This window comes from Pseudophryne corroboree, chromosome 12 (genome assembly GCF_028390025.1).
Source record: "Pseudophryne corroboree isolate aPseCor3 chromosome 12, aPseCor3.hap2, whole genome shotgun sequence".
Taxonomy (NCBI): Eukaryota; Metazoa; Chordata; class Amphibia; order Anura; family Myobatrachidae; genus Pseudophryne; species Pseudophryne corroboree.
Window position 1 is genome coordinate 163,153,847 of NC_086455.1, and position 15,460 is coordinate 163,169,306.

Below are 15,460 nucleotides of genomic sequence, written 5' to 3' on the forward strand. Positions count from 1 at the left end.
GTGAATCTTAGCTTATCAAAATTGCGAACGAAAGATTAGCAAAATTGCGAATAGACACTTCTTAGCAGTTTCTGAGTAGCTCCACACTTACTCTGCCACTGCGATCAGTTCAGTCAGTTTCGTTCCTGGTTTGACGTCACAAACACACCCAGCGTTCGCCCAGACACTCCTCCGTTTCTCCAGCCACTCCCACGTTTTTCCCAGAAACTGTAGCGTTTTTTCGCACACACCCTTAAAACGGCCAGTTTCCGCCCAGAAACACCCACTTCCTGTCAATCACATTACGATCACCAGAACGAAGAAAAAACCTTGTAATGCCGTGAGTAAAATACCTAATTGCATAGCAAATTTACTTGGCGCAGTCGCACTGCGGACATCGCGCATGCGCATTAGCGACTAATCGCTCCGTTGCGAGAAAAAAATAACGAGCGAACAACTCGGAATGACCCCCAATATGCCATTTAAATGGGAGTATATATATATGGAGTATATATGGGTAGGACATGCACATACTGCCGCTGTAAGCTGTCCTAATTAGTAAATATGAATACATAATTAAAAATACAAAAATGTCATAGTGCCTTTTTTATTATTCTATTCAATTTGCTATAATCAAATAAGGGCTTCTAAGTAACCAAGCAATAAAAATAATACAATCAGGCAACCATGACTGTTGTGCCTAGGGGCACCATCACCCCGAAATCCACCCCCGCCCCCTCCCCCCATTACACTCCGGTATAGCAGGCGATATTTCCTTGATATATTGCAGCAATATAAAATGAAAAATAATAAAACTGAGAAATCTGTTAGGAACAGCTGTCATGGAACCATAAGTCCCAGCATGCCTTACCCACTTCCGCAATAAGATTGTTATTTGTAAGATACTGACTGAAGCAATGGTAAGCAACCTGTGGCTCTCCAGTTGTTGTGGTACTACAGGTCCCAGCATTTCCCAGCAGCTAGTGTCTTTTACGTCATGTTTGGGACTGGAGAGCAGCAGTTTACATAAATAAACCATAAAAAAAAAAATGTATATATATATATATATATATATATATATATATATATACACATATATATATATATATACACAATGGTCTGACAGCTGATCAATATCTTCTTTTTTTTTTTTCTCAAGTGTTGAGAGTTTTGGTCTCAGCAGCTAAGAGGTTAAAGTCCCCTGCTGCAGTGCATGCTGGGAGGGGTGACTCTGGGTAATGTAGTTCTGCTGTGCACAGGAAATGGCAGCAGCCTGGGCTGTGAGATTTCTGCTTCTCTTCCTGTGTGGTTGCAAAATTCCCTTTTTCTTTGTTCTTTCTGTTACACAGACAGCAGTTTGCACTTGCTGGCTCAGCTGAGTGGTGAGGTAAGAGAGCAGGTCTGGTCCTATGCAGGGGAAGGATCAGGGCTTTTGTGGATGTGATAGTTGCCTGGGGTCTCCCTATCCCTCCCCTCTCCCTGTCCTGTAATGTGCATTATTCTGTACACTGCAGGCTTCTGTCTTCCCTGTCTGGATACACCTGTTATAATGTATCAAGTCTGATCCGAATGGTACTGCCTAGGGGCTTCCACTATAACCTGCTTAGAAAATAGTATATTTATTTATTTATGTATGTATGTATGTATTTATTTACATTGTGATATCAGTTGCACTATTGTGTCAGCAAACTGATAATTGTTAAGTCAAGTTTAACTCTGTAGAATGCTGTCTCTTCCATGTCACTCTGTGACAGAACCCTGTCTGTGTCATTAATGTAACTGTACAAATATCACAATGTGTCATATGAGCATAGATTTAGCAGTATAAGGCAGTTTTTATTTATTTTGGCAACTGACTGATCATCATTCTGTACCTGTCTATACATCCTGGGGGAGATTCAGCTGTAGCATAGCCGGGAGACTGGAATACCCCCCCCCCCCCCCTTGCTGCAGATCCTCTCTTGTACCCAGAGCTGGCAATCATATTCGGCATGGTGAGAGGAATGATTGTCAGATGATGTAGAGTGTCTTGTATTTTCCTGAGCTGTGCATATTATGGTCAGTGATGAGAATGAAATGTTGGATCAGTGTTTATGGAAGGAACCTGGGAGTTCCCTGTTTGGTTATCGCATGGAACTATACTGAAAATGTAATTTTCCAACATTTGTAGAAAAATTACTTTTTTGTTGTATTTATGTATAGTCTATATTTAATAATGTAGAAATGATTGATTATTGTGTTATATGCATTTTGTTATTTATTTTTTTTCTTTTTGTTTCGTATTATTATTATTTTTTTTTAGAGGGGGGACATAAAAGCCCCTCTGGCAGAGTAGCGTTTACAGCATGTCTGTGCTGCATCAAATCTATACAGGTTGTCTGGTTTCCGGGAATGTGGGGTTTGCAGTGGAAACGCCACATGTAAATACATCTAGTTTATGTTGAACTATTCATTACAGTAAGAAAGGCAGGATCTATCCGTAAATGTATAATGTAGGAAATGGAGGCATGATTACATGTCATTTACCAACAATGCAGACGGAAGTTTATGATGAATAATTCAGCACACTTAAACTTGGAAAATATGAACTAGGTAGACTGCATGGTTTCCCAATTCCAGCTCACAGTGACCCCAGGCAGTGCATGTTTTACAGATCCCCTTGGTTGGTGCACATGTTTATTCCTTACTAGCTGGCACACTTTTAAAAGATCCACAGCTGGAGCTTATTATTTCCATTGAGGAGATCTGTAAAACATGCACTGTGAGGGCTCCCTGGAGACTGTAGATGGGAAACACTGTTGTACTGTGTCCCTGTCTTTGAATGCCCGAACTCTGAAAAGAAAAAAACATTCAGAAGTTATTCATTGAACTGTGCCATATTTCTGTAAAAGTCTGTTCTGAAATGCAGCCACTGCCACCCCCTTCTCCCCTTCTACTAAGTACCAGAGACCTTCCTATATGACTTTTGTGTCTTTTACAATTTACGATTACATATTCTTAGATACGGTATTCGGATTCCAGGTTGACACCAAAAAGGTTGACACACCTTAGATCGACACCAATTGGTCGACACACCTTAGAATGACACTTGCAATAGGTCGACATGAGTTTTTCACTTTTTGTTTTTCCAAATTTTTTGAACTTTTTCATACTTTATGATCCACGCGGACTACAATTGGGAATGGTAACCTGTGCAGAGGTAGCGGAGCGAGGCACCTTGCCTGGAGCATGGTGTGCGAAGCGAGACATACGAGGGGACACGGTGCACTAATTGGGGTTCCCGGTCACTCTATTAAGAAAACGACACAAAAAAAAAATTAACTCGGTTGACCTGTTTCAGGTGTCGACCTGGAGTCCCATACCCCCTTAGATGAACGCCACCGCACACCTATACACCTGCGTGGGGCCGGATGACCCACACTTTTGCCTATGTACCCTCATTATTAGAATAGGAGGCACTGCTGCAAAATGCTTGTTTCTAATTATCTATCTTGGGGGGGGGGGGGGGGAATTAGTAGCGAATAGAAATGTTGAATCCAGAATATACATTATGATAATAATAGATATTTATCTCTTAATCTGAGACCTGTAAATATAATTTCTCGTCCTATCCATCCAGCCGGCTGCCTCGTTGATATTCTCCGCACAATTTCTTCAACATGAAGTCACACAAAAAATAAAGGATGAATATTATTTGATTGGTGAAGAAAGGCCAATGTAGGATACTGAAGCCTAGATATCACCAGGGCCGAAACTAGGATTTTCGTCACCCGGGGCAAGGCAGTAATTTGGCGCCCGCCCCAAAAATCAAACACCACCCCCCAAAAAAACTTGTCAGACTAAAATACTTAGATTATGAAAAATTTGAAAGAAAAAAAGGTGGATACTATTGGACAATATTCCTCTATTTGCCTCAAATGCCCTATGCATCACATGCACCACTACATGCTCCCCTTTGTGTCCCCATACATTGCACTATATCATAACACTTCAATTTGAGGAGTAACTCCCGGCCAGCGCAGCTCCTGCGGCTGTCCGGGAGTTACTCGTGCTCCCACTGGACGCAGCAGCTGCGTGACACGGTCCGCCCCCCCCAACGGTCCAGCCACGCCTGCGTTGGCCGGACCGCTCCCCCTCCCGCCCCACTCCCCCTCCCACCCAGCGACCGCCTCTGTCTCAGAGGCGATCGCTGGGCACCGCCGACTGCCATGCGCCGGCGCACTGCGGCGTCGGCGCATGCGCAGTTCCGACCCAATCACTGCGCTGCGACAAACTGCAACGAGCGATCGGGTCGGAATGACCCCCTATATCGATATACTACATCCCCTACACACTGAACTACATCACTACACTACATGCCCCTATACACTACACTACATACCCTATATACTACACCAAATTCCCCCCATCTGGCAGGCAAAGCGGAGGTTGATACTGCTACCTGGGAGCACAGTGCCGATAATAAAGTCTGTCTTTAAAGTCACCACAAAGCTGCTGCAGTGATACTCTGTGAGAGTGGGAGGTTGTCCAGGCTTAGGGGGTAATTCCAAGTTGATCGCAGCAGGAAATTTGTTAGCAGTTGGGCAAAACCATGTGCACTGCAGGGGGGGCAGATATAACATGTGCAGAGAGAGTTAGATTTGGGTGGGGTGTGTTCAATCTGCAATCGAATTTGCAGTGTAAAAATAAAGCAGCTAGTATTTAACCTGCACAGAAATAAAATAACCTACCCAAATCTAACTCTCTCTGCACATGTTACATCTGCCTCCCCTGCAGTGCACATGGTTTTGCCCAACTGCTAAAAAAAAATTCCTGCTGCGATCAACTTGGAATTACCCCCTTAGTTTCCACGGTCAGGTGGATAGTTAGCAAAGTGAGCCTTTGATTTCTGTAACATCAGTGGCTGCACCTGTTAGTAAGCATAAGCCTAGGGCAGTGTGGTGTAGCCTGCAGCTTGTTATCGGTTGGTGCTGGGCAGGCAGCCGGAATCATAGCCTGCTGAAAAACACAGCACCAACAGCTCGCTTCTATAGCTTGTACAGTGCACCGCACACTAGTCGCGGCACTGCATGGCAAAGACGAGAGTTTAAGACAGTAGCTGACATAGGAGAGATCCCAGGTACTGAAGCTCACCTGCACAGCATCGGAGGCAGCTGCAGCCAGACAGGTGGGTCAGAGACATTGCCCCAGGAGCCGTCTGCTGTCTCACTGGAGCAGCACAACACTGCCGGTAAAAAAACAAAACAAAAACATGCTCCTCTGTAACTCCTCAGCGCCCCCTCAAATCCTGTACCCGGGGCGCATGCCCCCTTAGCCCCCCCCCCCCCCCTAGTTACGGCCCTGGTATCACTTCTTTCTCCCAGGAGCAGACTTTTATCAATGGGATCATTATAAATTCATAAGCTCCTGTACATTCAGGGAAACACGTTTTGTCATCCTTGCTCGGTTTTCCGTTCCTGTAGGAATTTTATCTTTTTATTTTAAGAAAATATATATATTGTATTCTTATTGTGGCTCTTCATTATGGCATTGGGGGTCATTACCGACCCGTTCGCACGCAGCGGTTCTTCGCTGCGGTGCGAATGGGTCAGAACTGCGCATGCGCGGCGGCTGCAATGCGCTTGCGCGTCGTTGCCCAGCGACAGCCGTCGACGGGCAACCGCCAGAAGAGAGAATAAAGTGATCGCTAGCGCGATCGCAAGAAGATTGACAGCGAGGAGGCGTTCCGGGGCGGATATTCACCGTTTTCCAGGCGTGGAGATCCGAACGCAGGCGTGTCCAGGCGTTTGGAGGGCGGATGTCAATCCCGGGACCTTCGTCGCTGGATCCGTCGCACAGGGTAAGTAGGTCTGACCCTGGTCTTGTTTTGCAGGAAATTTTTTTAGCGTAGCAGGGCTGCACAAGCGATCGCAGCCTTGCTATGCTAAAATACACTCCCCCATAGGCGGCGTCTAGTTGATCGCACGAGCAGCAAAAAGTTGCTACATGCGATCAACTCTGAATGAGGGCCTTTGCGCCTATCTCTCCATGTGGCTCAGTCTCATCTTTTTATCTTGTTATTTCATTTGTCTTTGTTGTTTTTTTTGTTTATGCTTCTGGCAGTGTGGACTTTCCCCCTTCTCTTTGGTCCTTCGGACGTGTCCTGACTTGTCAGGCTGGTGACCACAAATAGATATTTGAGAGACAGAGAGATTATCCCTTGAGGGTCCGGTTATTCATTGTGACTTGATATGATCTAGAAACCTGACTTATTTTAGGAAACATTGGAGACTTAAGAAAACTGCTTTTATCTTTCCAAGCTGTACTGGAAAAATGATTCGCAGGTTCTGATTGGCTGCTTTGGGCTACCCCACCACCTGCGCAGGAAAAAAAGCAATTTATTGTGTTTTGCAGACATTTGTTGTGGAAGGTAATGTAGACTCGGCACTTGTTTTATAAATCCAAGTAATATTTTTTTGATGGACTATTTTTACTCTGAATTTAATTACTGTCTCACACTTAAATTGTTGTTTAGTTAATGTCAGTTAAATAATCTGCCCATCTCTGAAGTTCTGCATATGTAAATGAAGGTGGCCGTTCTTTATTCTATTTGATTCTGTATTGTGTTGCCAGAGTCGGCCCTAACCAATATGATGCCCTAGGCAAGATTTTGTCTGGTGCCCCCTAGCACGGGCACTAGTTCTGCCTCTGACCCTGCAACCCTTTCCCGGCACCATCACCCCTCACCCATAGCAGTCCTCATTTTTTGTGCTCCTACCCCCTATACTTTAAATAGGAAAAGTGCACACATTCGGCGCACTTTTGCTCTTTATTCACATTAGACCACACAGTAGTGCCCTTTCTATACGTTACACCACACACCTTATACACATAATGCCACACATTAATAATGCATTTATACACATAATCCCACACAGTAATGCCCCTTACACATATGACACACATTATTAATGTCCTTATAAACATACACTGTGGCTGTATCTGCATACGAAATGCTATGTTACAGTGATTTCCAGGAATAAACTGTAACGTAACATTTCGTATGCAGATACAGCCACAGTCACACATGGAATATAGGCATGCCGCATATCATTTTAATCAGCAGAAGCTTCTTGTGCCCCTAGGCATGCCAAATGCCCTAGGCATTTGCCTAGTTTGCTTATGCCTAGGGTCGGCTCTGTGTATTGCGCTCCTATCCCATCTTTCGGTGCCTGACCAGAGCTGCAGGATTGGCTGATCTGTGGTCATATTTACAATCTAGGTAAGTGTAGACGCACGCAGATAGGCAGGTAGCAATGCTGGAAAAGATGACTGTGAATTATACCCTTTTCAGACAGAAACATTTGATATTCCCAGCCTTTACCCCGAATTTCAGTGCTGGGTTGCTTAGCCGGACCCAGCCTGACCGCCCTTTTCACACAGGGAAGCAAATTACCGGGTGAAGCAGTTCTACCCGGTAATCTGCGTATCAACACGGGTATTTCTTTCGCGTGAAAGGGTCAACCCAGGTCAAAATTCCCATGTCTCCGACCCTAGTAAATTCCTGGGTCGAAGTGTCAGGAATTTCAACCCGGGTTGACCTTGTCACACAGAAAATGGCTGAGATTGACCCGGCAAATTTCCAGGTGGAAACCTCTGTGTGAAAGGAGTATTATACTGTACATATGCAGCTATAATTGGGTCTTGGAACAATGCAATGAGGCTGTAAGGTGGGATTTCAGTTTCTTTTGATGACAGATGGCCACCGTTTGATGCAAGGTGAGATTGGTGGAGATCCAGAGGTAAGGAATGATCAGCGCGAAAGGCCAAAGAGGGCGGATATGCAAGGTCCCACCGCAGAAACTGTTACCCCGAAAACCCCAGTATACTAACTTAGAATACAATACTAAAGAAATGAAACTACAATCTGAAACAAGAACATCCTCTTGGCAGTGTGAGAATGCAACGTCTGCGCTGAATTCAGGAACGACGTATAGGATAGATTAAAATCGCATGCCTGTCAATTGCGAGAAATTGAGTTCTAGAATTCTCTGTGTAAGGTGCAATGCATTGTGGGTAACGGCATCAAGCACAAGCCACATATTGTCCAAACTCCCTGCATTACACATGACTAATTTCCACAAGGATATGGGAGGTTTGGGAACTGGGCAAAGTACCCACTGGAATTATTTAGTGGTTCCCTTACACCTCTAGGACTGACTTCTTGATCTGCAGTGATTAATTTTAAAGACGACCTGTGTAGTATGGTTTCAGTCAGGACTGGGACATACCAGCTGCAATGAGATATAAATGCATCACTAGGGAACGAACGTGGTGCTGTCGCTATTTTCTAGTGAACTGATTGGCTGCGACATGTAAGTAAGTGATAAGTGTGGGCTTGTGTGCTTTGCATGCAAAAGCTTGTGGGGAAAAAAAAGTCCCAGCCTGAACCTGACTATGGGAATAAAAATAAATGATATAAAAATGTCTAAAAATGCAACAGAAACAGATGTTTGCTGTTAGCAGGCAATTAAATAACTCTCTGTAACTTTTCTTATTAACAACCATTGCTACATTCATTGGCCCTCATTCCGAGTCGATCGCACGTAGCAACTTTTTGCTGCTGGTGCGATCAACTAATCTCCGCCTATGGGGGACTGTAATTTAGCATACGCTTGTGCAGCCCTGCTATGCTAAAAAGGTTTCCTGCAAAACTAGACCAGCCCTGGACATACTTACCCTGTGCGATGGATCCAGCGATGATGGGCACGGCTTTGAGGTCAGACATCTGCCCTCCGTTCGCCTGGACATGCCTGCGTTTTCCTTAACACTCCCCGAAAACAGCTCCAAACGGTGAGTTGCTGCCCCGGAACGCCTTCCCGCAGTCAATCTTCTTGCGGTCGCAGCTGCGACCGCTTTCTTCGTAGTCACCGTCGTTGCCCGGCAACGACGTGCGTGCGCATTACGGCCCCCGCACGTGCGTGTGCAGTAGTGACCCAGTCGCGCGAACGAAAGCACGCTGCGATCGGGTCAGAATGACCCCCATTGTCTGAACATTTTGCCTTATTCATTAATTCTTAAATAATGATGACGGCTGAATACCATTTAGAACAGATCTACTTACCTGGGATAGAAGCTGTGGTTCAGTCTGTCTGATGGAGTAGAACTAGATTAGTGAGCAGGAGAGTGATATAATGCTTACACAGCTCCGCAATCACTTCTGTGCAAAGACCGTTATATGGCTGCTAATTTGATAGGTCTCCAGGATGCCTGTCACAGGGATATCTGTCGAGTTCCGCCCCAATGAGTAATTCCCTGTAGGTTCTGCGTGGCTGTGCAGAAATATTAGTACAACCCATGACATAGGCGGCATCCGCAGTGCGAGGGTAGGGGTAGGCTTTAAATTAGGGTATAATTTTGCTGTCTCTCCAAACAAAACTTTAGCTGTGGTGAGGTATTGATAGAGTTGAATTTTATCTGCAAATATTAGTATTTGCCCCTTTTTATTAGGTATCATGTACTGTACATATCTCCTAACTTTCCACATTTTGGCTGGGACTGTCTGGTGGGTCAGCACGTTTACCCCATCTTACGGAAAGTTGACCAGTTTGGTAATCAGGTGACGTGTGAGCATGTGCCCCCTTTAAGAGGAGGTGTGGTCATGACCCAATTTAGATATTTGAAATGTTGGGATGTATCTGACTGTTAGTTGTTTATTGCCAGGCTGAAAACGGTTCTCTTCTCTTCAACTCTTAACTAACAATTTTATTATATCAACATACAGATACATCCTGGATCGAAAAGGAGTGGGAGCGCCATCCAGCATTGGAAAGGAAAATTTATTTACAATATTATGGCTGAAAACCTTGAGGATAAGCTCAGCAATCTTGACGTTCGACCCAAGAGTGGCCGCAGCCGAAGTGTGGACAGAAAAGATGGATACGTTTGGAGTGGAAAGAAGCTTTCCTGGTCGAACAAAAGTGGCCATTCATCTCAAGGGGACGCGGTGGATAAGACGGATGTCCCTTCCAAGAGCCAGGAAAGGACACACAGCTGTTCCTCTATTGAAATAGACTTAGACCACTCATGTGGACATAAACTCTTAGGCCGGTCTTTGAAGCAGAAATTGCAAGACGCCGTAGGGCAGTGCTTTCCCATAAAGGCTTGCAGCAGCCGCCATTCATCCGTACTGTCTTCCAAAAGGAAAATTCATATAAGTGAATTAATGCTGGACAAGTGCCCCTTCCCCCCTAAATCCGACCTGGCTTATAGGTGGCATTTTATCAAAAGACACACTGCCCCCGTCAGCCAGCCGCACAAGCAGTGTGTTGTTAAAGACGCACCAAAGGTGGAACCACTAGCCATGGCACATCATGACTCTGATGGCTCAGACAGTATCGTAACCGATGAACAGGACCCATCATTTGCTATAAACACGGGCACAATGAAGTCTATCACCATCAAGGCCTTGAGAACCAGCAAGGAGGACAGTGACCTTGACTCAGACGATGAAGTTCTCACACTGTGTGCAAGTTCCCGCAAGAGGAACAAGCCTAAGTGGGATATCGATGATGAGACCTTCCAGGAAGTAACCCCGCCAAAATACCACACCCAGATAGATTATGTCCATTGCCTGGTTCCAGACCTCTTTCAGATCAATAACAACCCCTGTTACTGGGGAGTGATGGACAGGTATGCAGCAGAGGTCCTCTTAGACGGAAAGCCAGAAGGGACATTTTTACTTAGGGATTCTGCACAAGAAGACTACCTTTTTTCCGTCAGCTTCAGGCGTTACAGCCGCTCCCTCCACGCCAGGATTGAGCAGTGGAATCACAACTTTAGCTTTGATGCTCACGATCCATGCGTGTTCCATGCACCCAACGTCACAGGTTTGTTAGAGCATTACAAGGACCCCAGCTCGTGTATGTTCTTTGAGCCTCTGCTCTCCAGCCCCCTCCACAGGACATTCCCCTTCTCTCTGCAGCACATATGCAGGACAGTCATTTGCGGCTCCACGAATTACGACGGCATTGATGCACTTCCAGTCCCTTCTTCCATGAAACTGTACCTGAAAGAGTACCATTACAAGTCCAAAGTTCGAGTCCGCAGGGTGGACCTACCAGAACGACCTCAGAAGTGATAACTAGGTATATTAATAATGATTCTTTGTTTTCAATTGTTATTGGACACGTTTGGTGCCAAGGAACCCGGTGACCTGATACCTCCTTGGGTAGGGGGATGGGGTAGGGTTATTGATTAATGTGGCATTTGCTTTCAAAGTATCCTAATGAGTGACAGGCTGGCTTTTATTGGAAAAGATCAAAGAGAAGTTGGGATCTCTACCTTTTTTTAAATGGTGTTCATAATATTATGTTTGATGGTCTCCGTTGCTATAGACCTGTATTTATGATTTTATGGAGGCCTTTTTTGTTTTATCTGAGGTACGTTGTTGCTTCTAAAATGTTATTAAACCAGGAGAGCGGTCCTGCGCCACTGATGCCATGGCTAACGTCTACAGTCTTCATTCTTATCCATATTTGTTCCTTCCAACAGAACGGCATTCTACTGTGTGTGGTCAACTGGTGCCCACTTAGGACCTCGCAGCCAGTTACAACAGCCAATAGTTTCTTGTTTAATGAAATGTTGATATATGCATATCCTCTGAACCCCATTAGGAAACACTTGTGTTTGATTGGGAGACGACTACTAGAATCTGATTGATCTGTTTGTATTATACTCCACCCATTATTTTGGGTGGAGTATAATACCTATTACAGTGGTTCTCAAACTCTGTCCTCAGGACCCCACATGGTTCTTGTTTTCCATGTCACCCAGCAGCTGCACTGTGTATCACCAACTGTCGCATTTGAGAAATCTACAGGTGACCTGCAAAACATGAACCGTGTGGGGTTCTGAGGACCGAGTTTGAGAACCTGTGACCTATTATGTCTAGAGATGAGCGGGTTCGGATTTGACGCCAGAATTAACGCCAGTTCGGTTTCATCCGGATTTTTTTCTATTGGCTGTCCAAAACACGTGACATCCGTGAGCCAATAAGATGCCGTTTTGAGAACCGAGTAAATCCGAGTAAAACCGAACCCGCTCATCTCTGATTATGTCAGTTGCTGCATTGCTTTCACAAGAATAAAAAAATGAAATCTCAACATGATCGTGACATTGGTGCGGTTATAATTATAAGAAAATAGCCCCCGCCATATATAAAACAGTATAACTGTCTCTTTAACAAGGCATCACCCAGAGATGGGAGTACTGTAGTTTAACACAGCTAAAACGAAACAGAAAAAAACCATGTCTAAACAAAGGGAGGTGTGTATTTGTACTGTATACTAGCTTTTTGTTAATGTTAAGGTATTATTTGTATTTAATAATATTAATAGAATTATGAAATGGCTTTGGAAAGCTGGGGCCTTCTCCCTTACCCAGTCATTTTCCATTGGTAGTTAAAACTTTTTGGGATTTTCATTGTTCGGTATAACCAATCACATCTAGAATATCCTAGTGGTCATTGTAGCTTATGGTAAATGTACGATGGAGTGAAATGGAGCCATTAAATGTCACGGAATTTCTCTATGCATACCCTCCCCTCCCTAAGCCGTTTCAACTCCAATAATAAAATTTGCAATCCGTCTCTGTGTTTCTCATGTCTCTCTTGCTCTCCAGCATATCTATGGGGGTCAGTCCGAGTTGATCGCTAGCTGCCGTTGTTCGCAGCGCAGCGATCGGGAAAAAAACGGCATTTCTGCGAATGCCCCGCAATGCGCACGCGCGACGTACGGGTACAAACACATTTGTGGTTGTGCTCAGGTTCTAGCGAAGTTTTCTTTCGCACTGGCGGCCGTAAGAAGATTGACAGGAAGAGGGCGTTTCTGGGTGTCAACTGACCGTTTTTAGGGAGTGTTTGTAAAAATGCAGGCGTGTCTGAAAAAACGCAGGTGTGTCTGAGCGGGTGTATGACGTCAAATCCGGACCAGAATGGGCTGAAGTGATTGCAAGCGCTGAGTAGGTTCAGAGCTACTCAGAAACTGCACAAACTGTTTTTGCAGCGCTCGGCTGTGCATGCGTTCGCACTTCTGCTAAGCTAAAATACACTCCCCAGTGGGCAGCGGCATAGCGTTTGCACGGCTGCTAAAAACTGCTAGCGAGCGATCAACTCGGAATGACCCCCTATGTCTATAGAACGTCTTCCAAGGGAGATTGCAGCCTGATCCTTTCTTGCACTGCATCTAAAGGGTCCCATACAGTAGAACGATGTATCCTATGTGATCCTGCCGCCTGAGAGGCTGCCTGGCGGTTCATGGGAAATCGTATGCGTCATGAGGGTCTGACATGTCGCTGTAGTTATGGAGCCTTAACAGCATCTGTTGACTCATGGTGGTGACGAGTATCCGATTGGAAGTAGCAGTTTGTGGTGCCCCCCGATAGGGCGCTGCTGACCCGTCTTCTTGTTACCCGGTATTCCTGTAATTCCGCTAAGATTCCTAAGGTCTATAAATGCTTCCATTGCAATGGGAAACATTTCACACTCTGTCGACTCCAGCCGGCCCAGGTTTATCAAGCCGTGGAGAGTGATAAATTGTACGGTGATAAAGTACCAGCCAAACAGCTCCTAACTGTCATGTTACAAGCTGAGTTTGAAATATGACAGGTAGGAGCTGATTGGTTTGTTAAAATAAGACTTCAGTACTTGGCAAGAAACCCTATAGCCCACGCGCCCTGCAGTTGCTGCCATCTTAAATAGCAAACTCAAGCACTCGGCCTAAAGGGGGTGCATTTGATGGTTCACCAAGAGCCAAGAATGTGGCCCATCGATGAGCCAAGGATGGCTATTATATATGAGATGCAATTAATAAAACTATTGTGTTATCAGCTGAAAGATGACCCTCTGTATTATTTGTAGCACAGAGGCCTGTCTGTCGTCAGCCGGTCCCGCTGCTTTTTTTTTGTTTGTCAGTACACGGTACATGGTACACAGATCATGGTCGGGGACCAGTGTAATGCACCAAAGTCTGGTTGAACTGACCGAAGTATGAGCTCAGAGAGAGGAAATGACCCTTAGAGGGGTCATAGATTCCATTTGTTTATGATCAATACTGACTCATTGCTTTACTGACACACAGTTTTAGAACCTCTGACCCAGCAATGAAGATTGAGCTGACTGACCAACAAGACCCCTATTACAGGAACTGCTCCCGCCTATCGTCCGGGCGCTCAGCTGCGATTGTGAAATCTCCCAAATATATTTTTAGTTTGAGGATTGACAAGTGCACGGAACTTTCTAATAGGGCCGCTCTATCCGGAACACTGCTACAGGGGAGAGTGCCTGACCAGTGCTTCAATCTCTCCGCTACTCCATGTGAATTTCTCCTAATGTTTCTGAATAAAGAATGGGGACTGATAGACAAAGGGGGCAGATGTATCAATCCTTCTAAAGAGGACCAATGAAGGTTTTACCTAGAGCAATGAATGAGAGCCTAGTTATAAAATGTACTAGTTATGATAAATGTTAGCTAGATTCTCATTGGTTGCTATGGACGATGCCTCCATTTGTCCTTTTTGGAGGAGATTTATCAAGCCCTTCTAAAGTGTGATGCAACGCAGAAGAAAGGGGCATGATCACGTCCCCTCGGGCATTACCAGGGATTTAGAGGTGCTTGCCATCCCAAGCCACTTTCCTCTTAAATCTTCTTTCCCCAACACTACATCAGTAGTCCCCATAATATTCAAAATTAATTTTTTAGATATATTTTACACGGGTTGGTAACGGGATGCCAGTGGACAGAATACAGACAGCGGCATCCTGACGCGGGTAGCAGTGAGCACTGAAGAAATCTGTGCATAGAGCACTGGGTCATTGTTCCTCTTGCCTCCTTGGACCCTGGGCAACTATCCGAAATGCCCCTACATACTGTAGATCCTCCACTTCTCACAGCAGCGTATGGCCGCAGGTTACCTAACCCAGAAGGGGCTCATGCAGCAGTCGTATATTAAATGGGAAAGGATTTATGCACATTAATGGTACCTAGAATGGGAATGACATAACCCAGAAAGGGTCAGTGGCAGATACTCCCCGTACCGCGTGCCTACTTTGTACATCGCAAGCTGCTGAGATGCCACGACAGATAGGAGGTAAGTGCTGGGAGTTTCCTTTAACCTGATCCTGGAACATGCACAGAATTTCTGTCTCTTGGGGGAGGAAGCTTTCAAATGCAACGGACGGATTAATTGTGAAGAAGTCAATACCATTTCCTTCAGCCATCCCTAGACCGTTGTGGCTTTTAAGGAAGAGGCTTCTGTTAAGACTGTAAATGGCCGTGAAAGATTACCGTCCACGTGGCCACAAGTACCCAGACTGAATGAGGCCTGGTCATTAACACACACACACACACACACACGTGTACTGGTAAGGTGCACCTGTGTGCTATGTGCAGTGGAGGTAGACAACTTGTGGACTGGACCCTACGACATTTAACACCTGTTTGTT

General features: G+C 45.2%; 1 protein-coding gene across 2 annotated transcripts; it reads left to right on the forward strand.

Annotated features, from left to right (window-relative positions):
- The first annotated feature begins 1,177 nt into the window (after positions 1 to 1,177).
- SOCS4 (suppressor of cytokine signaling 4) lies at positions 1,178 to 12,607 on the forward strand. 2 transcript variants are annotated; one of them, XM_063948393.1, is made up of 2 exons: positions 1,178 to 1,366; positions 9,743 to 12,607. In XM_063948393.1, exons 1-2 carry the CDS (start codon positions 1,193 to 1,195, stop codon positions 11,096 to 11,098), a joined length of 1,530 nt encoding a protein of 509 aa, XP_063804463.1. In that variant the 5' UTR covers positions 1,178 to 1,192; the 3' UTR covers positions 11,099 to 12,607. The 2 variants fall into 2 exon arrangements, with proteins under 2 accessions (XP_063804463.1, XP_063804464.1); XM_063948394.1 differs by lacking the exon at positions 1,178 to 1,366 and adding an exon at positions 5,044 to 5,146.
- The last annotated feature ends 2,853 nt before the right edge of the window (positions 12,608 to 15,460 follow it).

Coding starts and splice junctions, on each gene's coding strand:
- SOCS4 (XM_063948393.1), top strand. CDS start 1,193: ATGCTGGGAGGGGTGACTCTGGGTAATGTAGTTCTGCTGTGCACAGGA. Junction 1,367..9,742: donor TGGCTCAGCTGAGTGGTGAG/GTAAGAGAGCAG, acceptor ATCAACATACAG/ATACATCCTGGATCGAAAAG.